General features: G+C 40.5%; 1 protein-coding gene across 2 annotated transcripts in view; it reads right to left on the reverse strand.

Moving 5' to 3' along the window:
* Window positions 1–6: 6 nt before the first annotated feature.
* The window catches only part of LOC102195032 (glutaminase kidney isoform, mitochondrial), a 28,403-nt gene continuing 1,533 nt past the window's right edge, over window positions 7–26,876 (reverse strand). The window contains exons 2-18 of one of the 2 annotated variants that reach the window (XM_005738650.1): window positions 18,189–18,279; window positions 17,078–17,196; window positions 14,507–14,636; window positions 14,249–14,328; window positions 13,842–14,005; window positions 12,168–12,226; window positions 6,270–6,302; window positions 5,269–5,327; window positions 4,985–5,051; window positions 4,650–4,700; window positions 4,373–4,549; window positions 3,982–4,113; window positions 3,523–3,615; window positions 2,816–2,877; window positions 1,486–1,562; window positions 1,345–1,408; window positions 7–1,184 (exon numbers count right to left, since the gene is read on the reverse strand). In XM_005738650.1, the coding sequence (XP_005738707.1) occupies window positions 1,040–1,184; window positions 1,345–1,408; window positions 1,486–1,562; window positions 2,816–2,877; window positions 3,523–3,615; window positions 3,982–4,113; window positions 4,373–4,549; window positions 4,650–4,700; window positions 4,985–5,051; window positions 5,269–5,327; window positions 6,270–6,302; window positions 12,168–12,226; window positions 13,842–14,005; window positions 14,249–14,328; window positions 14,507–14,636; window positions 17,078–17,196; window positions 18,189–18,279 (1,603 nt within the window). In that variant the 3' untranslated portion in view covers window positions 7–1,039. Of the gene's footprint in view, window positions 1,185–1,344; window positions 1,409–1,485; window positions 1,563–2,815; window positions 2,878–3,522; window positions 3,616–3,981; window positions 4,114–4,372; window positions 4,550–4,649; window positions 4,701–4,984; window positions 5,052–5,268; window positions 5,328–6,269; window positions 6,303–12,167; window positions 12,227–13,841; window positions 14,006–14,248; window positions 14,329–14,506; window positions 14,637–17,077; window positions 17,197–18,188; window positions 18,286–26,876 lie in introns of both variants that reach the window. The other variant, XM_005738649.1, reaches the window with a different exon arrangement.

The raw sequence follows: 26,876 nt of genomic DNA on the forward strand, positions 1-26,876 counted from the left end.
AATAGTAAGAGTAGTAGTAGCAACTTTCACAGTACTCCTTAGTTACTTTAAAGCAACTCACAGGGACCAATCAACTCACTGTTTATGCCACATACTGAAATACACTAGACAGACTTTCAAAATAAAAGTATTGAAATATCTCCATTGCTGAGTGCATCCATTTTCTGCTGTGACTTCTTTAAACTAAGACAAAGTGTAAGAAAAACATTTTCTTGCATGTTTACAGTCATTCACTCTCCCTGCAGGAGCCCTGGCAGTGTCGCGTCTGATATGCAGAAACGCTTTCAATGGTCAGGAGACGAAGTAGGAACTGAACTTTGGCTGGCTTGCTAAAGTAAATAAAAGAAAAGAAGGGTGAAAATTCCAGTTTTAGTGGAAAAACAACAACAATAAAAACAAAAAACCCTTTAACTCATCTGTCGCCACATTAAAAAACTGCTTACGAAAAAAAATAAGAAGAATAATTTTATGGTTCAAATACTATCCAAAAGTTTGACTGAAACACACACTGTCATCAAATCTGAACCCATCACCACACGAGACCGATCGACTACACATCTTTACACCTATTTACAGAGACTCGCCGTCCTCGGTTAATATACACAAACACTACAGTAATGTACAGTTTATCTTACATCGATTATCACAAACGCACATCAAAAAGTGTTTGGGGGGGAGGAGTTACATTCCATAACAAAGGTTTTATACTGCTGCTGCTTCCTGTTGCTGATGTTCAGAATAAAAAGAACCGTCAACGGAAAAGCTGAAACACGGAAAATAAGAGTACTTCCACACTCAGAGTACACAAACGCGATACAAAAACCCAACGACACCTAAAGAGAACATGATGACGAGCATTTACACTCGGAGGGAGGCAGCTGCTGCGCTAACAGATACTGTAAAGGTTTGTTTTCAGTTATTTCAGCGATGAGTCTACTTGCGATCTTTCCAGTTTTTTGTCTAAAGCACCGCCTGATCTCTTCCCCTCGCCGGCGGAGGCAAGCGCCCGGCCTCACACGCCTGAGCAGCGCATTCTCCATCACAGCAGCCCGTCCAGGTTCTCTTCGTTCTTCTTGGCCGTGCTGCCTTCCTGATGGGTGTACTGATTGTGGTAATCGCGGAGGATGGTGACGACGTCATGGTGGCCGAAGTGCACGGCCTCATCCATCGGCGTGTTCCCCCACCTGCACCAGACACGAAGAACTTTAAACACAAATCCACCTCTTTCATTTAACACATCTGGCTCAAAGAAATTCCCTCCATCTCTATCTATCTAGATAAGGTTTTTTTTTTTTACATGTATTTATTAAAAAGATAACTAAAGTAAAGTGTGGTCTCTGTTACCTGTCTTTGGGAACTGGGTTGACCTTGCAGGCCTCCAGCAGGAAGCGGACCACCTCAGCATGTCCTGAAACACACAAACATCGGGTCAGCTGACCGAACAGAGTAATTGCCATGACGACAACCTGACTGTACGCATTTCACCTTCAGCGGCGGCCACGTGCAGCGCTGTCCTTGAGTCGTAGTCCCTCTGCTCCATGTCCATGGAGGACAGCGCAAACCTGCACAAAGACAGAACAGCCGAGCAGGAAGGAAGGAGTGAGAGCCATGTGGAAACAACCAGACTAACTTGGACTTGGTTCATGTGGGTTTCTTTAAGTTTCAAGCTCTTTGCGATGGTGCTGAAGGTAAATTACCTAAAGACTAGAAGTGATGTTTGCAGACTAAACTGGGGGGGAAAAGCCATCTAGTGGCTGACATCTTCATATCAGACCTCTACCTCCTTTTCCTTGGTGGACATGCTGCACCTCAGCTGTTCAGAAGACACTCAAAACAGGCAAAGATGTCTTTCCCTTTTTGCAAACTCCCTGATATTGGCTTCCCACAACTGCATGACTATTACTGAATGATATTTAAAATGCAGGCTCTGCCAATGAAAATGCAAAGAGCTAATTTAAGCGGTCCCTAAATCAGTACCGATGGTGTGTCCCCATGTGCTAACCACAGCCTTCCCCTGCACTGAGCAGCTTGAAGTTTACAGGACTAGTCTGAAGACAGACAGGCACACAACAAAAAATAAATGTGGATACAATAGATGGTGTGGGCTACTCCCACTAAGCAGTTCCGATTTAATGCGAGTGATGTTAAATAATAAAAACATTGCAATGATTTCTAACGCGATCTGTTCAACATCAGTTCAGATGTCCCATAAAAGCGAGGCTGTATCCATCCAGCTCTCAACTGAAATGGACTGAAATCAACCAATCACTTTCCACTTGGCCATAAACAACTATCCAGTAAACATGATTCGCTAGTTTCAGGAAAATGATCAGTTTACTAAAGATACATTATCCCCCTCCAAAGTGTCAAAACCCTGCAGTGTTTGCAGAACATCACAGCAGAAAAAGAGGAACCGTCGAGTAGTTTTATTCACATCCATCGTGGGAACCCAATGAATGGAATGAAAGACTTTATATTATTAGCCTGCAAAGATCAATTTAGAAATATTAACTTACAGGAACGTAGCAGAATGTAAAGATGAGAGCAGGACCCTGCTGATTTAAATTGGTGCCAAGTTTTAGTGCAGTTTTTTCCCCCCAAACCAACAAGTCAAATAATCCAATTGGTGTGCCTGGGCCCAAGTGGATGCTGTCATCAGATGGTGAGCGCTCAAGTCTACACGGAGGTTTGTGTACCTGCCTGTTATCTGTGTGTGGTGGCCAAAAATCATACATGAAATTAAAATCAAATGAATGTCTCCGTGCTGTCCAACGGTCCTGAGTGTTACTGACACTAAACCTGAGAGCTGGCGTACCTCCTGAGAGCTGACACGTCTCCTGTGTAAGCAGCAAACAGCAGGTTGATCACAGACTTCACCTGAAACACGAGAAAACAAAGCAGAGACCGTGATGCTATAATAATGCATCATAGCTTAGTGTTACTGTGTTTTTGAAATATGGTAGAACTGAAAAATCTAATATTTGTTGTTTTTCATGTGGTTTAATGTACAGTGAAAGACACCAATGATCAGGTTGTGTAAAGCTGGAAAATAACACAGCTGATGCAGTAATCTTCCAGCAGATGGCGCTGTGGATTAAGCTTCCACAAACAAGGAGGGTAATCTGCCTTTTATGGTGACACTTAGAGTCAAAATCAACACAAACTGCTCTAAACCGCAGAAAATAATCAAAAATAATTACATCAATGATCTCTGTTGGTGCGTTAAAAGGAACTTCCACTTATGTTAGTTATGTTGCAGTGCAGTCTGGGTAGTGATGTCTGGTGATTTCTGATCAGTCTTTTTCAATCTGAACCCCACAGTAATGTAACTCAGACATTACTCACTGTGAAGAAGATCACAGCACACAAGCTAACAGCAGCTTTAATGGCTCAAAATATGCATCAAACATTCAGGATTTGAACACCGCACTCCAGCAGAAGGACATTTACAGCGTGTAAAGGTCAAAATAGTCGAGGTTGTGAAAATGGAGAAGGATGAAGGCTGATGGTGCTGGCGCTCACCCTCTGGTCTCCTCCCTCCCTGCGAGGATCCAGCTTCTTTGCAAAGTGCCTCAGGTTGTCATAGTTGTGGAAGTTACACAGGGAAACCAAATCCTAAAAGGAGAAAACATGACCCAAATATTAAAAAAGAATAATAAAAGTATCTTAGGGTGAGATAAAGGAGATAAAGGATTATTTTGAACTTTGAACTACTGGTGGTGGTCAGAGGGCCCGGTGGCGTCTGTGTCCGGCAGCCTCGCCTCTGTCAGTGCGCCCCAGGGCAGCTGTGGCTACAATGTAGCTTGCTATCGCCAGTGTGTGAATGTGTGTGTGAATGGGTGAATGACTGAATGTAGTATGAAGCGCTTTGGGGTCCTTAAGGACTAGAAAAGCGCCATACAAATGCAGGCCATTTACCATTTTGAATCATGCAAAGCTACTCAAGCATAGTCCAGGAAATGACTTTAAAGATGATGTTACCGTGCAGAACTGGATGCCTCTGACGCTGTTGCCCAGCTTGTCGAGCGGAGGAGACCAACACATGATGCCCATCACGTTGGGAACGACCAGCAGGATCCCGCCAGCCACACCCGATTTAGCCGGCAGACCAACCTGAGGCAGAAAGAGAGAATGTGTGATGTGAGATTACCTGTTAAAAGTGTGGCTCACATCTTTCTTAAAGTAACCAACAGATCCCAACACCCCCCCCCCCAAAAAAACCCCATTACAGTAGAGCACTGTATTTTCAATTGTCTAAGTTATAGGAAACCCTGCAATTGTAGATTGCAGAGTTTTAAAGTTCTGGTGCAAAACGGGAAAACAGGGAGATGGTAGCAGGTTGAACATGAGATCAGGACGAGGAGATACTGACGTGAAAAGCAAACTGTCCCGAGAAGTCATACATGCCGCAGGAGTGCATCAGACTCAGTGTGTTTCGCACAGACTCAGGGCTCAGCACACGCTCGCCCGTGATTGGACAGAAACCGCCGTTGGCCAGAGTTGCCGCCATAACGCTGGCACTCTCACAGGTCACCTCGATGGAGCACAACTGATTGAGAAACAAAGATTCGTGAATGATTGGATCACAATGACAAACAAAAATCCTGTCCCATTAGTGATTCCTCTGCATCAGGATGAGCTCTACTCACCTGGAAGTAGAAGTCCAGGATGGACGTCATGTCCGTCCCCTCTGGAAAACACTGATAAAGATAAAAACACTTTAAAATGGGAACTCGTAACACACCTGCTGCTTTTCTTCAAACAGAAAAAAGGAAAACCAAGAGACATCAAAGGATAAACCTGGTGATAAACTGATTAATTACTGGAACAGAAATCCTAATATTTATGCAGAAATACCAAAAATAAAATTCAAAATACAAAAGCTAAGAATGAAATCACAAATATAGTGTGTTCACAAAAGGAAGAAAAGCTTCCTTTTAAACAACAAAATCCCGTCTCAGTTGTCAGCAGCATCTAATCTCACCTTCTTCTCCTTCAGGTAGTAGCCAATGGCGAAGTTTCTGTCTCCAGACTCACGCTCTGACTGGAAACTGAGCCACACAGAGAGAGGAGAGACGTTTATTTCATGATGCGACTCAGATCCTGTTACATGAACTCAAACTGAACCAGGAAGTTGCTGCGAGACCTGAGATCCACCTCAGAGATGCAGAACTGTTTTGTAAACAAGAAATCTGTCAAAGACATTAAAGTGCTTCATTTCATCTAAACATGGAAAATCTGTTGTATTTCTAACTCTGCTGCACTCACGTGGCATTGCTGAAGCCCACATACTCGTTTCCTGCCAGCTTGTTCATGAAGTTCATGACCTGCAGAGCAGAAGAGCAGATTCAGAGTAAACACAAACACAAGACTACGAAGAAGGCTCAAGGACACTGAGCATACATATAAAAAATAATAATAATAATGATAATGCAGAGCAGCTGACGCTAAAGTTAAAATTGAAAGAATAAAACTGAAACTTCTACAAATAAGTCACAATTGCTGACATTAACACTCAATTTAAGAAAACAAATATACAAATTTGGGTAGAAAATCATTGTTGTAACTTCATCAGTTATACATGAAATTACAAGAATACAATTAAAATATCCAAAATAAACTTATAATTTTAGTACAAAATCATAAACTTAAATCTAAATTTTAACCAAAATATTGCAATTTGGAATATAATACTGAAATTATACAACTAAAATAATACTTAAAAAAGTAAAACTTTCACAATAAAATCATCCTTTACAGTTTAAAGATTACATTTGAAAGACAAAGGGATATTCAAAGTATTCAAAAAATAATAATAATTGTAATTTTAAATAGTCTACATATTAAGAATATTAAATATTAAGATTTAAACCAAACTTTTGAGACTACAAAGTAAAAACGTTATGATTAAAGTAAAAACTATGTCAAGACTAAAGACAACAGAAAAGTTAATTAAATAAAAATGTTTAATGAATAATGTCGTATAAAACAACAATATATAAAAATAAAATTCAAATTTGACAAATGTCAATGAAATTTTGAGTATGAAGCTAAAATTTCAAGAATAAAATTGAAAATAAAGTAGAAATATTCACAATTAGAATCAAATTTTTGAGAATAAAAACAATTTTAAAGTGTAAGTGTTGAAGAAAAAGGTATAATTCCAAGAATAATGTAGCCCTGACATTTTTTTTAATATAACTTCAGTTTGGAAACTTCTCCTTCAGTCAATATTTAAATATTCAATAAATCTTCCCAATAGTACTCACATAATCAAATTTCTCAGCGTTGCTTGCCCCTTGCTGTAACACAAACAGAACCAATCAAAATATTCATAAAACAAAAACTGCAGTAATAAAAGCATGAAAAACGGTCACCCGTGTGACGACATTAGCACTATCACGTATGATCCACGTCTCGATGAAATTAAGCTACGGCAGGAAAACAGTGCAGGTTTACATCACTACTCATGTGACCAGTTAAAAAGGCCATTCAGGCATGACGTCAGATGAATTAAGATTAGGGGTGGGAGACTAGCTGGAGATGGAGGTGAACGAAAATTGTTAAATCCACTCTGGGGCTTCTGCTTTTTTGAATAGAGAATTAAATAAAAGGTTCATTTAAATAAGTGACTTAAGAGCACAGCTACTGATTACTACAAGCGTGTTTACTGTATGGTTACGTGATTAGACTTTAAGGTGCAATCACACTGCGAGCCACAAAATTAAGTTCATATTTATCAATCTGCTGCTTCTACAGCTTTCTGTAGTCATTTACAGTAACTGGTGCGTTGGTGTGGCGTGGACGATGGGGAATTGTGTGAAATATTACGTTTCTTTAACATTGAAGCCTTTTTTTTGCATTTCTTTTCACTTCCAGTGAAAAGAAATGCAAAGAGATTCAGTGATTTCCAATCACTGAATCTCTACAAACCAGATGTTTGTAAAGAAGACTTCATTACAGTTTGTGTTGATCTCAGAGTATTACAGAGTCACCAGATCATCTAGATTTGGTTTGTCGAGGTATTTTTGAATGAATTATGTAACACAGTATGTTTATATCATTTAAGTTTTTCTTCTACTTGGATTGAAGTATGAGAAACAACAGCAGTCATTTTAAAGACGTCTGCTTTATAAAATATAATTTCACTCCTTGGTCATTTTAGTCCCTAAAATAAGGGGTTAAGGGTTAAAGGCTCCGGTTTACAGGTCAAAGTCAAAGAAAACTTCTGGTGCATTGTGGGAAATGTAGGAGCCACTGTATTTTAAGCCCAACAGTTGCTTCAGCCTTTCTGAGGCCAACATTTCTTTGTCCTACCTGTTTACAGATTTTATTGATAATTACGATAACTGACAAATACAGATGTTGATGTGGAATGAAACCTTACTTATTTTACACCTAATGTCATTTAAATTGTTTCAACTCTACTCGATTCTATTTGAGTCCTTTCATTAAATCATGTTTCCCTGCATTTTTTATTATTACAGTAAAATTATAAACATTTCCAGAAATATTTATACAGTTGATCCAGATCAAGTTACGGAGCACTAATGTATTTAACCCTATAAATAAGAACCAAATTTAAAACTTTACTAAACACTGCAGAACTTCATCATTATTACTATAATACAGCAGTAGCTGTAGATGGAGTGAGTGACTGTTATCTCTCAGATAACAGACTCAGTCATGTGGTTCGCAGTGTGAACTCACCTCCTTCGATTTAAATCAGACAAAAACCAAAACTTTGGCCAAATGTGACAAGAACAACAAAGCCTGAAGCACGGGGAACGTTACTGCCTTTATTCAACAGCCTGAGCATGAATTCTCATTTTCAGATCATGTAACAGTCTCCCTGAAAGCTGCTGCTCTACTTTTAAACTGCACCTCAGATATTTAGAATTACTGCTGCCTGCAGAGTTTTTCTGGGCTCCAGCTTCACCTTTACTCTTTCATTTTGCTTTCCCAAAGTGATGCATGAATCTGCTGTGACCTCAGGTGAAAATCAAAGGTGGGACCTGGGGGTCCTGATCCCCTATTTCTAGGAAGACAGTGTTGTCCTCCTCAGTGCATCACTCTAAATATGACTGTATAAGGTTAAATATTATTATATGAGGCACCGAAAGCCCTCGTGTTAATTACACATGCAAAACAATAGATCTACATAAGTTCAGTCCAGTGCCTACTAGTGGTGCAACGGATCCAAAATCTCACGGTTCGGATCGGATCATGGTTTTAAGTCACGGATCGGCTCAATTTTAGGATCAGCAAAACAAACAAAAAAAAACAACCCAAAAAGACAAATTTAACGCGCAATTTACTTATTTAAGTATTTTTTGCCTATTAAAAAACATTCAACTCAAGACTCATTCCACGCAATTATATAAAAACTAATTAAGCTCACGAAGCTTGCCGTTGCCCTGGAGATCCACCCATTTGTAGTTAGGGCAACAGAAGACACCTGGGACAGTTCAGCCATAACTTTAGACTTTTCCTGTTCATACATGCTTGGAACAATCTTGTCACTGAAGTGGATGCGCAACAGGATATCATAGCGTGGCTCAAGCACGTTCATCACAGTTTAAACCCCTTGTTTTGCACAATGGAATACGGCCTCACGTCTGCAGCTAAACACCCCAGTAGCTTTTGTAATAGCTTTATCCTGGACGGACTGGGCAGCAAAGGGCTGCTTAAACGCCGCAAACTCCTCTGCTTCTCCACCTGGACCGCTAGCGCTGGCCATAACTATGGCTTGACAGACTGACCACGCACACCATACACATACTTTTTTCTTCTTTTTCGAATCTTCGGATCACGTGCGCGCCGAACCGTGGAGTGGGATCGGTTCGGATTACGGATCAACAGTGATCCGTTGCACCACTAGTGCCTACCAATCCCTAACTCTCTGACATCGTGAACAAATGATTGCTTCTGTAAATAAACAAGTGATAAAAAGAAATAAATCAATCCAGTTAGGCACTCTGGAGATGGCTGCGAAAACATAACTCAGTCTGGAGTAATATTGTCCTTGTTGCTCATGACAAATCATCACTCTCAGAGAATTAAAACAGATGTTTTAATGAATATATTATGACTAATTTGAGCCCATCAGTGTGTGACTCTTCCTACTTTTCTCTAACATATGATGGGGCTCTTAATCTGCCGCCAGAAAAGTTTCTCAAACTGACGGACCACACTTTTGAATAAAGACAGCAAAACATCCCCATGAATTTACGAGCATCGCCACTAACACGACTTATTCTTTCATACCGATTACTAAAGACAAACAAATTGCTTGAAAAGAAACATATGAACAAAAAAAGAGCTCCCTCTCCAGAGAAGAATGGAGTATGATATAAAACCAGTGTTTGTGCCAGAGCTGCACTGTTTATAATCCAGGTGTATAAACAGTTTGGTTTTTTTGAGGGGGGAGGGGAAATGCAGGCGGAAAAGTATAAAAAGCAACATTAAAACATTCATAGACAGCCATGTGGAGGCTAAAGCTTCTCACAAATCCAGATCAAATAAGGGAAAAAATAATTAAAAAGGAAAAATTACCAACGTCATTGACCTGAGGCTGTGTGGTCATAATTTCCCAAAGATCCTAATGCTGTAAAATATGCAACAACACATAAAACCACACAACGAGCCTTGAAAAGGTACATCACAAAGGAGAGCGTTTAAAGTGATTTAAACAGTGATTGGCTGGGACTCGAGAAAGCTGATTTTACATCTTGTGGGAATGATTATCAGAAGTGGAAAAGTTCACCTTTTTCCTCTGCTGACAACATACATTATGTCCACTCAGCTGGATATTCATTTGCAACAATCATCTTCATACAATGTTTCTACCAAAAGAGATACACGAGATGATTCATCATAACATTACCAACATAAAATGTTTCTTTTTAAGGATGGAAAGCTGGGCTGTTTATAGTGTTGGAGGGAGGAGATTTGGATAAGGAAATCAGGAATAGAATAGCTGACCTCTCTCACACTTAAAACTATTAAATAACTGGGTCATAACGAAATGACAAACTTAAAGAACTCAGTTTAATTTTTTTATAGATATGATTTTCTTTTTCTGCGGATTCCTGTAGATGAATCCTAAATCCTTCCTCCCTCGAGAGTAAACCGCCTACAGTGTGACTCATAAGGACCTTTTCAATATAAAAGCATAATGATGGACACAAAGAATTACTAACCCTGATGTAATATAATCCTTTCCCTAAATCTTCTACATTTCACAGTCCAGTAGATGTGTTAACATCATTTTGGAGTTGTGCTGCTGTTTTTAAACAAATGATGAAGCAGTGTTAGTTTATGGAAATCTTTTCAAACAAACCTTTATGAAAAGAGACGGTACGATAGTGGAAAGCACAGCGGCTTTATTTTCCTTTTGTTGAGTTAATTGTGCAATTTTTTTGCTCTTCTCTAACATCAAGTCTGAGGCTAAAAACTGCTGTGATTTTGCTCTTTTAGGATAAGGAGGAGTTCTGGGCGGGTTCTTGCTGTCAGGGTAAAATAGATTAGAGATTTTTGTATTGGGTGTTATGGGCAGCAAATTTTCTTCTTACAGCTAGTTGAGGAGTTTGCCGTGTTTTGAGTTTGTAAGTCATATCTCTACATCTCCAAGATAAAAACTGCAGAGAACACAAGAGTATCCGCGTTTCTTCTCAGCAGTCGGCACATAGAGCTCTGCAACATCACAAACTCACTTTCATGTAGTTTTCTTTTTACTTCCCTCTAGTATCAGATCTGGGACATAACATACTGAAATGTTAAAAACACAACCATCAGTGGAAACACTTTTCTGCCTACAAGTGGCTGAATCAGAGTTCTTCCCTTTACTTTAATATTGTATCTGGGGCCTCGCAGAGCTGGCAGAAATAGGAGCTTTGGCACATTTAGAGTTGTTGCTCAGCACCAGGTTTAGAGGGCAATCACTTTTTCCCCTTAATAACAAACACCTTCATTTAAAAACTGCATTTTGTGTTTAATTGTGTCATCTGTGGTTAACATTTAAATTTGTTTGATGATCTAAAACATTTACGTGTGACAAACATACAAAACAATAGATAATCAGGAACAGGACGAACACTTTTTCACAGTGTTGGGTCAAAATCTGATGGTAACAAAGGCTGCTGTGTTATCCTGCAAGTCAGCTATTACAGTTTGAGGAGTTTGACCTCAGATGTGTTCTCACTCAGCTGCCTGTCCTTGATCTGAATAGCTGTGCTGTTTCTGGAGATAAACATGCATAAAACATACCTTCACCCTGTATCTGCCTCATCACATTTGCTCAGTTTTGACCTGCTAATTTATAAACCACTGCACTGTTAGCAGCCTCACTCTGTCTATTTCTATTTTCTGTGTAATGGAAATACTTCTTCACCTTTTCAGCCATTTTGTTGCAATACTGTATTTGTTTTAGTAAGCCAGACATTTTTGGCTGCTTTAACCATTTTCCAGCTTTTGGGAAAAATAAAATATTCAATGCTGTTTCCTACAAGCACTCCAACATGTTCACTTCCAGGATTTGCCTGAAGATTTTCCAACTTGTTTGATTTTGCGTTCCATCTCTCTCTTATTGAATGTAATTAAACTCCTCTCTAAAAAGCCCTCCTGGACTCATCCTCACCGGCCAAATGAGGAAGGAGTTTTTAATTTTGATTCAATCAGCAGGTGGTGCTCTTGTATTCACCCCAGCTCCCTGTGCGTCTGTACGCAGGTCAGAGGAGGATATTTAATGAAACTCTCGGGTAATAGAAGAGTTCTCTGATTAAATGTGGTGGAGCTGACCTGCTCTCCAGCTCCACCCACTCTGTGGAGTGTGTGTGCGCAGGATCTCCGAGCGATGCCGCTTTCAACCAAATCCCCTTTCAGCATGATTATCTATAACCTTAATCTCCCTGTATACACTAATCTGGCGGAAACACGTTCTGCACACGATTATAATTTTATTCCATTCAATTTCTCTCCAACTATTTTACTCCCTGCTCCAGTCAGACATCCAGAAAAATCATCTTTAGGGGAGTAAAACGTAAATCTACATATGTGGATTTATAAAATGATAACGAAGCAAAAATCACAGGGGCCTCAAATCAAATTTACGGGGTTGTGATTGAACATTTGCTTCCACAGTGAATATATGTAGAATAAAAGCTTACCTTAATGAGGGAGGTGCAGACAATAGCACCAGCATTAACCATGGGGTTGTGTGGTTTATCTGCAGGACAGGAAATAGAAGTTAATAAGAGCAGGTTTTAGCAAGCTAATGCTACAGGAACACCTTCACTGAGCACATCACAGCCACATACTACTCTGTTGTATATAAGCTGATAGAGTCCACAGTTTATTATTCCGTATTATATTGTTTGATGTTCTTTTTAAAAATTGGCCACTCTGCTGATGGTAGTCCTGCTCATGTTTCTGATTAGCCAGATACTGCAAGCTCCGCCTCTTTGTTCTACAAGCCCTTGGAAAAGCAACTTGGGAACACAGTAATTTGTGACTTACTGTTTACTTTCTCAAAAAGTATACAGTAAAAGAAAAAGAAGGGAAGCCTTTTTGTGCCAGAGATCAAAACACAAGTGAATAATCTACTGAGTGAACTAAAAAAAACATATAGGGCACAATTACAACACTTCCCCTCTGAGTTGTAATCGTCGTAAGCAACAGGAAGAGCCATGTTTCCTTCTTTTCACTTTTTTTAAAGGGAAAATAAACAGCTGGAATATCTGTGCCACCACAGACTTCTCTGCTCGGTTTGATAACAACAAAGAGAGGAAACCTGGAAACGTTCTCACACCAGTTTCCGCTCAGAGAAGCTACAGACACAATAAAACCCAACTCTATTCAGGTTGAACAAAAACTGCTAACCGTATTTGTATTCAACATATGACATTACTTCACTTCACCAAGTTACTGCTCTTTAACATTTCGACATGGTGAGTATTGCAGCAACATGTGTTCCAATGTATAAGCTTTGTTCAACTGCAAATAAAATCCTCAAAGTTAAACTTTGTCAACATCTCTTATCCAAGCAAACAAAACCAGAATAATCTCACAGATATAAAACCAGAGACAGACCATAAAAAACAAAAAAACAAACAAACATATGAACAAGGAATGGAAGGAGTGTTTTAAACATGTGATATGTGCAAAGTACAAACACACAACAACAGTCAACATATGGCTTCCCTAAACACTCCCGGTTGAGCACCTAAACACGCCATCCAATCTAAAATAAATTCAAACTTATTCACTCATTTCTTGTTTTTTTTAAATTGATTAAAAGCGTATGCTTCACAATGATTCAACCAAAACCCCAAATCTCCATGACATTAATGCCCACGATAGGTGAACGGAACCTTCTGACCACAGCTGTATGAGGATTACTCTGAACTGTGCAAGATGCAAAGTTACTCAAGTAGAGTCCAGAAATAAAGTGTTTTTTTGAGCTCATAAGGCCCACTGTGCTCGAAGAACAAATGACCTGCTCTATATTGAGATAACTGATATCGCCTGACATCCTCGGTGTATTTCAGACCTGTGGGAAACCACGCTCTGATTCCCCTGCACTGCAGGACTGATACTAAAAGAGCGCCTCTGTGTCTCGGCTGCTCCGTTCTGCCTGCTTTTTAAGGAACCACATGCCAACAGCTTGTTGTGTTTCAGGTTTTTTCTGTCTCCGTTACACACTGCCCACTTTGTTTTATCCAGCTACGCTCCTTAACAATTTATCATGGCACCATGGAAACCAGGCCACGTGAATGGCTCCTCTTACAGAGACTGCATGCACCTGTGCGCCATGTGAAGGTGTGAAGTGACCGATTCCTCACCGTCCTCGTTCAGGAAGAGCTTGTTGAAGCGCAGGCCGCTGGGCTCTTTGCCGATGAAGCGATGTACGTACTCTGTGCCGTGGTCGTGAACGGCGATGGCGTATTTCAGCGGCTTCACGCAGGACTGCAGACAGAAGGGAACTTTGGTGTCGCCGACAGTGTGCCTGCGAAAGACACAAGTGTATCACTTATACACTTATACCTTCAAACTCTTAAGGTGTATGTTAGTAGTTTTTCAGAGTCAGAGGAAATAGAAAATCTCTCTAAATCTACGTAATGATAAGTCTGGCTTTTACCACATCCCCATTTTCTCATATCTGACAGCCACTTGTGAAAAATACATTTACTACAAAGCTTCTGGTGAAGAAACCATCCTCTGTAGGTTCTTCTACACGTAGTCAGAATACCTCTGTCCGTCGACTGTGCACAGGGCGACGGCCCACAGGTCTGGGCTGAAGCGTGCCAGCTGGGGAATATAGTCTGCCACCTACAGGGTGAAGAAACAATGAGGTTTAATCTGACCCATTCCTCACTCCCAACCATCTTGTCCTGGCTGTTATTTAATGTCACAAAGTATTCGACAAACAGACAAATGACTCACAACGTTAAAACTGGTCTATAAAGAACGGTTAGATACAGTTCTACTCAGCTCTGCTCTCACTGACCTGCCCTCCAGACATTTTTTTGGCGTTTTCGTACAGCTCGTCGATGTGAGCAGAGAAGGACTGGAAGTCTGGAATAACAAACTTCTTCCTGAAGGCCTGGGTGAGCAAAACGATGTTGCTCTGGACACATCTGAGGCAGGAAAGAGAAATATTTAGTCTGAGGAGTACAGAATGTCCTTATTGACCTTTATGACTGCTTCAAATCCTCTGAGACTTTAATGACAAGTATGGAGCTAGTTAATGGACACAAAGCTTTTAAGGTCACGCATTACTAAATATAACATTAGATATAATTAGGGAATGTTCTGATTTTTGAACACTAGATAAGACTAAATACAGTGAGTCTGCGCTCCCTCGCTCAGCTCGTTTCCTCTTAATAACACCTAAACTTGAGGAGTCTGAGTAGAGAGTATAGCCGTGAATGCGTCACAATTCATCCTGCTGCTTCTGTCAGCAGGCACATCATCATCGTTCTACTGGGAGCCATACATGCCCATAACCATAACACTACCTCCACCATGTTTGACAGATATGCTTCAGACCAGGAGCAGTTTCCTTGGTTCAAGCTCATTTTGGTTTCATCTCTCTAAAACATTTGTTTCCAGATCTGTGGAGTCTCTTTCAGATATTCTCTGGTAAAGTCTAATCTGGCCTTGCTTTTTTTGAGTGTAACCAGTGGTTTGCATCTTTTTATAAACCTTATAAAAGGCTGACGGGCTTGTCAGTCAATTGTCCAAGTACTTTTGAGGATCTAAAAATTGTAAAAAAAAAAAGAATTGTGTAAAGAAAGAAAAAGTCTAATTTATAAAAAAGAGTTAATAAAATACTTTTATTAAATCCCTTGAGTTAAAGCTGAAAGTGTGCATTTCAAAGACCGACTGTGGTGCTGGTGTACAGACGGGCCTGACTATATTTGCTTTTCTGGTTCAAAGCTTCTATTTCCAGGCTAAAATTTTCCAGTAAGCGTTCTGGGAGAGCTGTATCCTCAGCTCGACTCGGCCGACTCTGTTGACCTTTCGCTGCGGCTGCTGTAGTTTTAGGAAAAGATCCCCACTTGTTCCCTCGCAGCATGGAATTAAAATTACACAATAAAAGAAAATAGGTACTCCTTTTCCCAACATGTTCTGTACTCTAGATCACCCCTAAAGCAGCATGGTCTGGCTTTTTTTTACCACTTATAGATTTTGTCCTGGGCCTTTTTATGCGAGCGATTATGGATGCAGACCTCGTAGTAAACACAGCTCCACGTAACAAGGCGGTGAGATAGAAGCTCTCCGTTAGCAGAGAGATTTACAGCTTGGCTATCTTACTGCATCCGAGCGGTCTAATCCCTGCAGAGAAAACACACGCTACACTCCACCGCCCGCTCACGTGCTTCCCTCTGAGAGGTTCTATAAATAAGCCCAGGGCGCGGAAGTGATGGACGCCAGCCAGGAGCGCCGGCTCGGGGTCTGTTCAGTGAGGATTTTTTGCTCCCCGGTGAGCCATCATATGCCTGATCTCACCAAGCTGCCACCCAGTTCTGTCTCACTGTCGTTTCCTCCAGGAGGGTGGTGGGGGTCACACAGCAGTGATCCAATGACACAAGGGGGTGAGGGTGGAGGTGGGGATGTCATTTTACTCCACATATCTTTCTTTCCTCTCCAGCTGTGTTTCAACAACAGGTTTGGGTGGCTAAAAATGTTCTGATTACCAAATAAACATGAATTTGATGGTCGTGTGATGGCCCCCTGCAGACCCAAGTCAGCAACATCCACCATCACAGAACATATCGGCCGTGATCGAGTGCAGTTGTATTCTCTGAGCACTGCCGTTTTTCCCTGTTCCTCAGTCCTCGGGTCAAAGTAAAGTCATGTGGAAAAGGAGGCAGGAGGTAAACTTGTGGACTTTTCAAGTGCACCATCATTCTGAGTTAGATTACAAGGAACATTGTTAAGTTTTTTATGCAAAGTGGAAACTAAAAACACCTTGTTTTTCTTCCCCCTTTCAGAATAAGCAGCCAGTGTCAAAATTAAACCTCCAAACACTGAAACACAATCAGATTGCGCCAAATCTACTCCAAATCTTCACCTATGAATCTCCTAATTATCAATTTGATTTCCAGTTATTGAAGTCTACCAGTTTCCATGAGCAGATTTTTCTGGGTGATGAAAACCTGAAGATGAGGTTGCTGACGTGCAAAGCGAGGGATGATGAATGATTAATGGCAAGCGGTGACCCTGTTCTGCTGCAGGGACAAGCAGAGGACTCTAACCAGCTTTAATAATTCTTGTGATGAAACATTGATGCTGGTCATAAAGGTGGGACAGCAGGCAGGGTATTAAACACGGGATACACAAAATCTATAAATATATAGAAAGAATATCCATATAGTCTCAATAATGCAAGGTTCTGTCTTCTTATACATAACAGTAAAATCCAACATCTGGCTTTTGACTCAAACTGCACATCTGGATCTTTTATTAAATTTTACGGAGCCAATTAGGCTGCAGTTTGTTAAATGAGAGTGCAGAAAACTCCTGCTCGAGCATATCAATCCATCGTTGCTCAGTAAATTAAAGACAGGCATACTTTTTGAAGAGGTGTCGGTCCAGCGCTCCATCTGAGGTTGTCTTCAAGGTCACCTTCAGCATCTCCATACATTCTTTCAGCCGGGGGTCTCCCGTGCGAAGACCTGTGGCTTTAAGAGCCTGTGCAAGGAGAGGAGAGAGACACCAGGATTAAGACAGCCTGACAACAAAAATCAATAAAGCTGCGAGCTGTGATTCCTCCAGAGCCTGACAGGAGGAGCTCATAATTCAGAAAGCTACAGGGCTGAATCACTGCCAACAAGTCAGTAATTTATGTGTGACATGCATTTATTTAGCTGCTATGCTGTAAATGCTTTTTGTCGTACATTTTATGAAAGTCTTTTTTCAGTTAAGTCACCACAGCATTATTTATCCATTTGTAAACATTGTGTGGATTTCCCATCTTCTTTTCACCTTCATAACTGATTCAATTCAGTTGTATTTATATAGCACCAAATCACAACAACAGCTGCCTCAGGGCGCTTCATATTGTAAAGACCTTACAATAATACAGAGAAAACCCTAACAATCATGACTCCCTACGAACAATGAGCGGGAAAGAAAAACTGAATTTTAAACAGAAGAAACCTCCAGCAGAACTGGAGAACTAAGCGAGGAGTGGCCATCTGCCGCAGCTGGATGGGCTGCAGCGAAGACGATAACCACAACATCTAGTTAGCAGTTTTTATAGGTCATTTATCCAGGGGAGGAACTGTTGTATAAAACCACCCCGAAGTTCCTGTTTCAAGCTGGTTTTAAACTGGTTTCCAACACTGCAGAATGGTAGTACACCACTGTACTTTCACTCCAAGAGAAATTTAGACTACATAGATATCTTCAACAAGTTTGTGTGATTCTAAGCCAACACCTGATTTCACTTCTAAGATCTATCCAAATCTGCACAATGTTTAATGACTTAATCTTCTCCATTATTCCCCTAATGAAGTTTAATAATAAGTGAGATCTGCTCTGTTACTCTGTCTCCATTCCTGTGGGCGATTTGGGGCCATTTTCTCTTGTGTAATTTATTTCTAGTAATATTTCTATTTAACAAAAGGTTCCGACACCATAAATATCCAACTCTCAGACATATCACTGCTGTGATAACTCACTGTGGTAAATTTGTGTGCAGGGATTTTTTCTTGGCCCTCTGCGATGGTGTAGAACAGCAGATCCTCCAGGCTGGGCAGGATGCCCGCCTTTCTTCTCCTGCAGGAAGCAAAAATAAACAGGCAGAGACAGAAAGGTGAGAAAAATAACTCCACAGTGAGGAGCTGTGGTGGAAATGTGGACATACAGGAGGAGGGGGGGAGGGGGGGCTGCAGCAGAGGGAGAAGAAAACGCTTTTTCACTGCAGGGAGAAGCAGTGAGTAATAACAGTAAGGAAAACATGGCCTCAGCTTGCCTTACCTCAGCATTAAAACCTGTGGAAAAGTATACCTCCATACTTTTAGTAACATACTTTTCCAGGAGGTTAATATGCTAATTTGAGGCCACAGGAATTGTTAATTGTACCTTGCTTGAATACCAGCCAGGAATGTGTTTGAAAAGCTCCCACCATGCAAGCTAACGAAACCCAAGATTTAAAGATTTAACCAAGTTTACACAGAATTTAACCAAAAACGCTTCAAACCAAGAAGAGAATTTACTGCTAAATTTCTGTCCTAGTTTTAAGTTTGGAGACTGCAGCACAACAAAAACTACCAACACTTCATGACAGACAACCCTTACAGGCCTCGTCATTCACACTGTGTGAGGTGGCAGTGTCGGTGCAATCAGCTGGATAAAAGCACAGTCTGGGATGTGATGACTGGGCCTTAACTGTTGCAGCTGGGACAGGGAGACTAGCCAAGGCCTCCGGCATGCTGACGGTGTTCAGTGGCTGGAAGAAAACCCAAAAAACAAACAAAAAAAACAACCCCACACACGCAACCAGAGTGATGGGTTAGCACTCGACGTGGCAGCTAAAACCCTACATCAGACCTGCAGCGTCACCAGAGCTCCATTTTTATCCTTCAGAGCTGAGTTAGCAGCAAATAAAGAAATAAATGACAAATAGACAGTGATGGGGTCCAATACTAGTCCCACACAAGAGGAACTACAGTTATTGTAAATACTTAAATATTAACAACAACATTTGGTTAGTCGTCCTTTACAGTTAATTGGCTCAGATTTGAAACATTATCTTACTAAATTTTTAATGTAAATGGAAGATTATAGTTTAAACAAAAGAAAATCTATGATCATTAAAGATTTTTTTAATGTTTCTATTTGTATTAGTTTGTGTATTATAACTGTCTGATTTTATATTTGATATGGTGCGTCTTAAAAGCCTAACCAGGGACAAGGTCTTAGCTGTGGCTACAAGTCAGTTTTTTGGCACTTTGGTCACAGAGTTTTTAGTAAAAGGTAAAAATCATCACAGTTAACTGATTCTGCTCATGTCCATCTCCATGTTTTTTTAATTCTTGGTCTTTACAAGAGCAGCTCTGGATGATTCATAGTTCAAAATAATCCTTCTTTAAATTATACTGCAGCCCCTCAGTTCCCCCCCTGTCTAAAACAAGCTTTTTTAGCTCCTCCCCTTTTTAGACAACTTTCTTCTGACTTCCTGTCCCTCTCAAATATAAGGTTCTGGACAGGAGGTGGGTGGGGATTCTGTGCTCAGATGGCCTTATTAAGGATTATCCTCTCTGAGAGCCATGAGTAGAAAAAACTACCTGAGTGTGAAACATCGCACACGTGACCGAAATCAGAGCAGAAAATGTCCACTTCAAGGAAACCTGAGCATCTAGCACCCGTTTCCTGGCTGGTATTCGGAGCAGAGTGTCCACAGGAAGTCGTCTCTGGGAGGAAGGTTAGTAGCGTGTCAGGAGGCAGACGGGACGAACGGTTCACAGCAGGCTCTCTGCTATGATTCATACCAACACCAAATTGGATTTGTACAAAGCTCTGGGTGCTCACGATGACCTGCAATGCATCATGGGGGCGGCTTGGTGCTAGGAGAGGATGTCTGAAGGTCAAACTTGAGTTGGCAGGCGGCTCCTCTCAGCAGCCAACCAGAAATAAAGAAAAGGAGCCAAGTTTGGATACATGAGAGCAGAAATGTACCAGATTATAATTTCAGCATCAGCAGTTTCCTCTGGAATCATGCAGCAGCAGCAACCATCAGAACATTACAACATCTAATAGAGGAAATGGACAATTAACAGAAGCTTTCACTCTCAGCTTCTTGCGCTCACTCTTTGTCTCCATCAAATGCAACATTTGATGGAGACAACATGTCACATTACCATTAGCATAAAAGCTTCCAATCAGTGTCTACTCCACTCTGTGCAAGGAGGGGCACTCACAGTAAAGGAGAAACCAGAGACTTTATTTAAGCAACAGTGCTTTTTACTTCAAGCTGCTTTCGTCCTTGTGATGACTGCACTTATAGAACTGAATTAAACTGAGTCTGAATTGCTGAAACTATAGTTTGTCCTTCCAACTAAAATAAAAAGGATTTCCTCCTGATAATTTCTATTTATCGATGTACTATATTCAAAAGGGGAGAAAACCAATGTTTCTTTGTCGAGTCTCGTGTGGTTTTAAATATAAAAGAATGATTCCCAGGGAAGTAAAAAAGGCTGGATTGGAGCATCTCTGACATACACACATAGCTCCTGAATATGTGAGAAACACGGAGTGACTTAGACTGAAATAACAGTCGTGAACGGGGGTTTTCCTGAGCACCACTGCTGCAGAAACCAAGAGAGGAAACACTGGCAGCGAGTTGAAGTCAGATTTATAGCTTTTGTGCCAAGTTCCACTCAGGGTGAAAAGTCAGGGAGTCTCAGCGAGGAGTACATATAGTTTAAAAGTGTGTCTGTTTGAATAGATTACATTAGGTTGCACCTCTCAGAGGAATACTGCCCCATACTTGAAAATCTGACTCCTTAACAGTTCCTTAGGAGGAAGCTCTGACTTTCCAGCATCAGTGGAACGCAGCAGTAGCACTACAAACAGTTCACACGCTGTCTGGGTTAGCATGTCGGGGTCGCTGCATCGTGCTCCACCTCTCACCGCATTAATGCAGGCTGCTGGTGAGGAAGGAATACACATCAGAGAGTGTGTGATTGAGGAAGAGGAGGAAGACAGGATGGAAGGATGGAGGGTGAGGTAGAATAGAGAGGGACTGAAGCGCACCCACTGGGAGGAAGTGAGGTCATGTCTAAGTAAAAGCAGTTGTTGGCTTTCCGTAGAAAACCTCTACTTCTACTGGATTTTATTTTGAAAAACTTTTGAAAAAGATACTAAAACGACAAAATAGAAAGATACTTACAAATGCAAAACAAGAAGATCAACAACAGGGAGACAGAGAGAGTGAAGAGGGATAACACTGAATTAGTAACAGTGGCATTAAACTGAAACAGTAACAGCGAGCACACATATGATCAGCACAGAGCACGTCTTCAGATCACGCTGCTGTCAGGACAAGAAATAAAACAGAAGCTGTGACATTAAATGTAGCGTTTCACAGTGAATCACATTAAAAACATGCAGCATTGAAATGCACTATGAGACATACAAACGAATAGTATAATCTGAAATGACTACTATGACTGAGTAGTACTACTACCACTATACTTTTTCCCACCACTGAAACAGATGAGTCCCAGCCGGCTTGGGAGCCAGAGGTCTCAGCTCTAATCGAAAGCAAACAGCCATTTCCACATAAATAAACATTTGGCCTAAAACTGAAACAGAAATGGCTGCTGGTGGATTTTAACCGTGTAACACTGGAAATGAACATGACACTGTAACCAAATAATAGTGAAGTAAGAGGGCCCTTCTTGAGTGAGAGACTTCCCCTGTGGGAGCATCATTAACACAGGCAGGTTAGAGGTGGACACTGGAACATCTGGATGGTCTCATTAATCTACCTCAGCTGGTCTCATTAGTACTCTCGCTCACGCTCTCCCTCCCCCCCTCTCGCTCTGTTTGCTTTTAAAGGTCAACGCGAACAGAAGCTGAAACAGCAGCAGCCACTCCACAAAACTCTCTCCTGCACTGCAGATGAGTGAGCCTCTTCCAGAAGAGTCATCGAAACGGCATCTAACTGAACTGAGGCAGGAATCTGGAGACGTTTCCTTCACACGTGACCTTTCTGTGCCTAGACCCCCACAGGATCAGTATTTTACCTGGCACTACTAACACAAATGCTTCAAACCTTTTTCATCAATGCTAAGGCAGCTGTTTAAACAGATGTAACTCACCCACATTATGTTTTAAAAAGTTTTAAAAACCCTGCAAATTAACAAGAATTTACTGGCAAATTTGTGAGAAAAAAACGAAATAAAATTTATGACAAAGAAACTGCCAGATATGAGGGGAAAAGGCAGAAAAATTATGCACCACCATGGCTCACCTGAATAAGCAGGTGAGCTCTCTGCCTGCTCTCCTGTCACCTCGCTGAACTATCCTGCCTAAAAAAGGCTAAAAATTCAAAGACATGTCTATATCTAAGTTTTACAAGAAAAATTAGGAGCATTTATCAAACCAAAATTTGCAAGAAACTCACAAAATTATGAGGAAAAAAAATATATTTATATTTTTTATATAAATATTTCCTCTGAATTTCACCCTCACATTACATTGTTTTCTTCAACCAGGCCCTAACACTAATACACCACCATCGTAGTCTCCCTCTGAGCCCACCATCAGATGGTGCGACTCCCTTGAAGTCGGGGCCCGAGGTGTTCGCACTGACAGGCGGAGGTCTCTGTGTGAATTGAGCCGTCAGTATCCGCTGCATTTATTTAATCTGATCGATGGCGCTGGTTTCACCGCCTCACAGGCATCATGACAAATTGTTGCTGGTGGGTTGGAGAGGGCGGAGGCAGACATTAGACTGGAAGCGCTGAGAGAGAGGTGGCGCTGCACGAATCGATCTATGCGACTGACTCATCTGCTCGAGGCCCTGACATCTGCTGGGCGGCACGCCAGCTCACGGTGCTTAAAATAAATAAAGAATTAAAAAGCAAAGACATGATTTAGGCAGGATGAGCTCCTCTGCATCGCATACTGCTCTGAGCCCTTACTAGCTGAAGCACGGCCTCAGAGCCCTCAGAGTCAGCGTGCAGCTCAGGCTGAGCCTGTCTGTCTTTTCTTTTCAGACTTCAGTGTTTGAAAGCAACAAACACCAGGATGTACATCTTATGTGTTGAACTCTAACAAAACAATCCAACAACCTGACTGAAGAAACCCTGACTAATAAATATGTAATACTGTTATGTCTTAATAAACAGCTGTGGGGTGGTCGTGTAAGAAGGTGGTCTGCATGTCGAAGTATCCTCAGGTGAGACACTGAGTCGCCCCAGATGCATCCATCAGAGTGAATGCGTGCACGAATATTTCATGTTGCAAGCTAAACATAGGACAGCAACCTGTTTACATCTACAAAAAAGAAGAAAAAAAAGCTTGCTTCCTGGATGTATTAAGGTTTTTCTTGAGGGTGATTGCCTTCTAACAGGAGACCTGTGCAACCTTTCTGCAAACAGCTGCAGTCTGACTTGGACTATTTCAATCACTCTCAGAGAGAGCGCAAATAATTGCCGTCTAGTTTTTAAATGCCGACAGATGCCGTTGCCATTAATCTGGACCAGTCTTTGTGAATGAGCACAACTCGACTGGTTGTATTCTGGTTATCGGAGGGCCAAAATGTAAGACAGCAACAGATATGTGATTTTCCATGATTTATCAGTACATTGCCATTTTGTCAGAAACAGTTTGCCAGTAATTTCATTTAGAAGTGAGATAACTTTATCTTACTGTATAAAACAGATACTGACTGAGGTTAATTTGAGGACATAATTTGGAGAGCAAAACAGTGATAAATCACAGTGTGTGTTTCTGCAGTAGTCAGCATATCACAAAAAGTTAAATATCGCATATCATGTGGGGTGTCTGGTGACTCCCACCTGCAGTATTTTAGTTCAGAATGTGAATAAAAACATTCTAGAATTGAAGAAAAAGCTGGCGATGTTGTAGTTTAGGCCTACAGAGGGGCAGAGTCACAAACGAGACAGACTGTAGTCACAATCAAAAACTTTGCAGGTAAAAAGCCAAACTGAGTCCTTAATCAAACTGCCTGATCAGCAACAAAACAACAGATATTACAGATTAAACTACAGATCTTTACATTTTTATGGTTTGCTGGATGTTGGAGACTGCTATTTAATGACCCACAAGAACCCTGAAATGCTGAAAAACTAACCCAATAATCAATCCCTATTATGGAAATAAACTGATGAGTGTGGCTATGTGAAGGTTTTACAATGTGTTTTGTGGGAGTATGGCTGGAGGATTTTTAGACTTTCTTTGCATATCTTCTTATATTACTCTCTTTTATAAGGTTTTATATGATACAGGATATTTAATATTGTGTGTAGCTGTCCAGGAACTGCAGATGGAAATCACCTGGAAGCTAAATGTGCTGTCTATATACGATCCCTGACACGTAAACAAAGCTCCTTTAAGCTGCCTAATAGAGAAAAGTCACTGAGTTCCTCAAAAGCGTTGAGTTTTTCAGGAAGACGATGAACCTGCTTGCTCACCAAGATTCACGCTGCAGATAAAATTCACACAGTGATCTTCACAGAACAAGCCGAAGCTTGGCTCAGACTTGGATTAACCTCCGGGGGAGGCACGCTAGTGCTGACAACCAGTCAGCTGAGCAGAGCGACGGCCTGAACGCCGCCGGTAGCTTCAGCAAATTGTCCGTGAACAGAAACAAGTGGGGCAACTCTGTCCTGCAGGGGCAATGAGGCATTTTATGATTATGGAAGCTCTCTAAGGAGACAGGCTGGTGTCAGAGCTGCTCCGAGGGGAAGAAATGATCGGCCAGCTGGTTATCATGCTGGATCTTCAGCAACTATGTGCATCTTTATATATTTTCTTAATGAGTTGCCTCTAAAAATAATGAAATTATAAACCCTCCACTGTGGCTGTCCTGCAGCCCCCTCTCCTGATGATAGAGTTAATTTATACTCAAAATTCTGACACTCATATTTTCATTCACTGTATTTGTACGGAGGTCCAAAAGAGAGCAAATGTAAATTAAAATTACACAAAAATCAATTAATATGCTGCTACGTGAAAACACAGCACCTCATCTCTGTACTGCTTTTTATCTCCAAGATTTTTCTATTTTTTTTTTTAGTCTGTATTTTCTTTTATGTTTTTTCTATTTATTTACTTATGTATTTGATGGACAGTAAGCTAACTTTTAGTATAGCTGAATTTCATGATTTTAAAGAAAGATGATTCATGACAGTGTATATCTGTGGAGGAACCAATTACGTAAATAAACAAAAAAACATAATACACTTCAAAAATCATCCAGAATTTAATTTATTTAATTCTAATTTATACTATTTTTGATACAACTAATTAGGACTTATTCTTTTTTTTTTCTATATTTGGAAGATCGTTGTTTTTTTTCCAACTGGCATACATACTTTTTTTTTAAATTCTGTATTTTACTTTGACATTTTTCTGTCCATTTCAGCATCATTATAGAAATTACGGGACGCTCACCTGTTTGGTCTCATAACAGAAATAAAAACTGACATCCATAATAAATCTATTGAATTTTTTTCATATAGCGCCAAATCACAACAACAGTCATCTTAATAAGCTTTTATATTGTAAGGTAAAGACCCTATAATAATAGAGAGAAACCACAAAAACTACATAACCCCTTGCCTTTGGCAACAGTGGGAAGGAAAAACTCCCTTTTAACAGGAAGGACCTCCAGCAGAACCAGCATGACCAGATGGGAGTGAGGAGATGAAGACGGGACAAAGACACACTTTCGGAGAAAGAGACATTCAGGAAAAGGAAAGGAAACAAAAGGAAAAGAAAGAGCTCCTCAGACTGGAAGCTGGTTCCACAGAAAGAGGGGCCTGAAAGCAGAAGGCTCTGTCTCCAACTTTACTTTTAAATACTCTAGGAACCACAAGTAAATCTGCAGTCTGTGAGAAAAGTGCTCTACTGTGGTGATATGATACTATGAGGTCTCTAAGATAAGACAAGGCCTAAATATTCAAGACCTTGTGTGTGAGGAGCAGCATTTCACATTTGATTCCGGATCTTACAAGAAGTCTGTGCCAAGAAACCAACCAACGTTAATGAAATGCCAAGAAGACTGGTCAAATATCAGCCACAATTATACCAGGAGCTTGTTGATGGCTACCACCCAATCAAGGTGCAACATCCTAAGAAACATTTAGTGGGAGTGTATGTATATATTTGAGCCTGTATGTATACTTTTAACCCTGTGTGGATTAGAGAAAATCCCAAATAAATACAAACTTGTGCACAAAATTCTCGTTTTCTAAAGTTATTAAAGATGTATGCTGTACGATCGTTCCACCCTAGAACATGTCCACAACTATAGATGTGTTAAACATTTAACATGGCAAAAACTGATCTTAACTTGTGTCTATGTTTTCATTATTTTATCTTTATTTTATTTTGATTCATTATGCTATTTTTTTGCTATTAGTAACATAACAGATTAATTTATTGTTATTATTAATGTTATTTATGATTTATACTGATTTATTCTACTTATTTTGTATTTATGTGGTAGTTAGAGGCATTTAAAATAAAACTTTGTTTCAGCCACGGAATAAACATTTTTTGGCATCCATAAGGGACAATTTCAGGTTAGTATCTCTATCTTTTTACTTACTCTGAAATACCTGGAAGCTGCGGCTTGGCTCTACCCAGCAGTTTGTTTATATATATATATA

Source organism: Pundamilia nyererei, unplaced genomic scaffold (genome assembly GCF_000239375.1).
Source record: "Pundamilia nyererei isolate P.nyererei 1_Seehausen unplaced genomic scaffold, PunNye1.0 scaffold00085, whole genome shotgun sequence".
NCBI lineage: Eukaryota > Metazoa > Chordata > Actinopteri > Cichliformes > Cichlidae > Pundamilia > Pundamilia nyererei.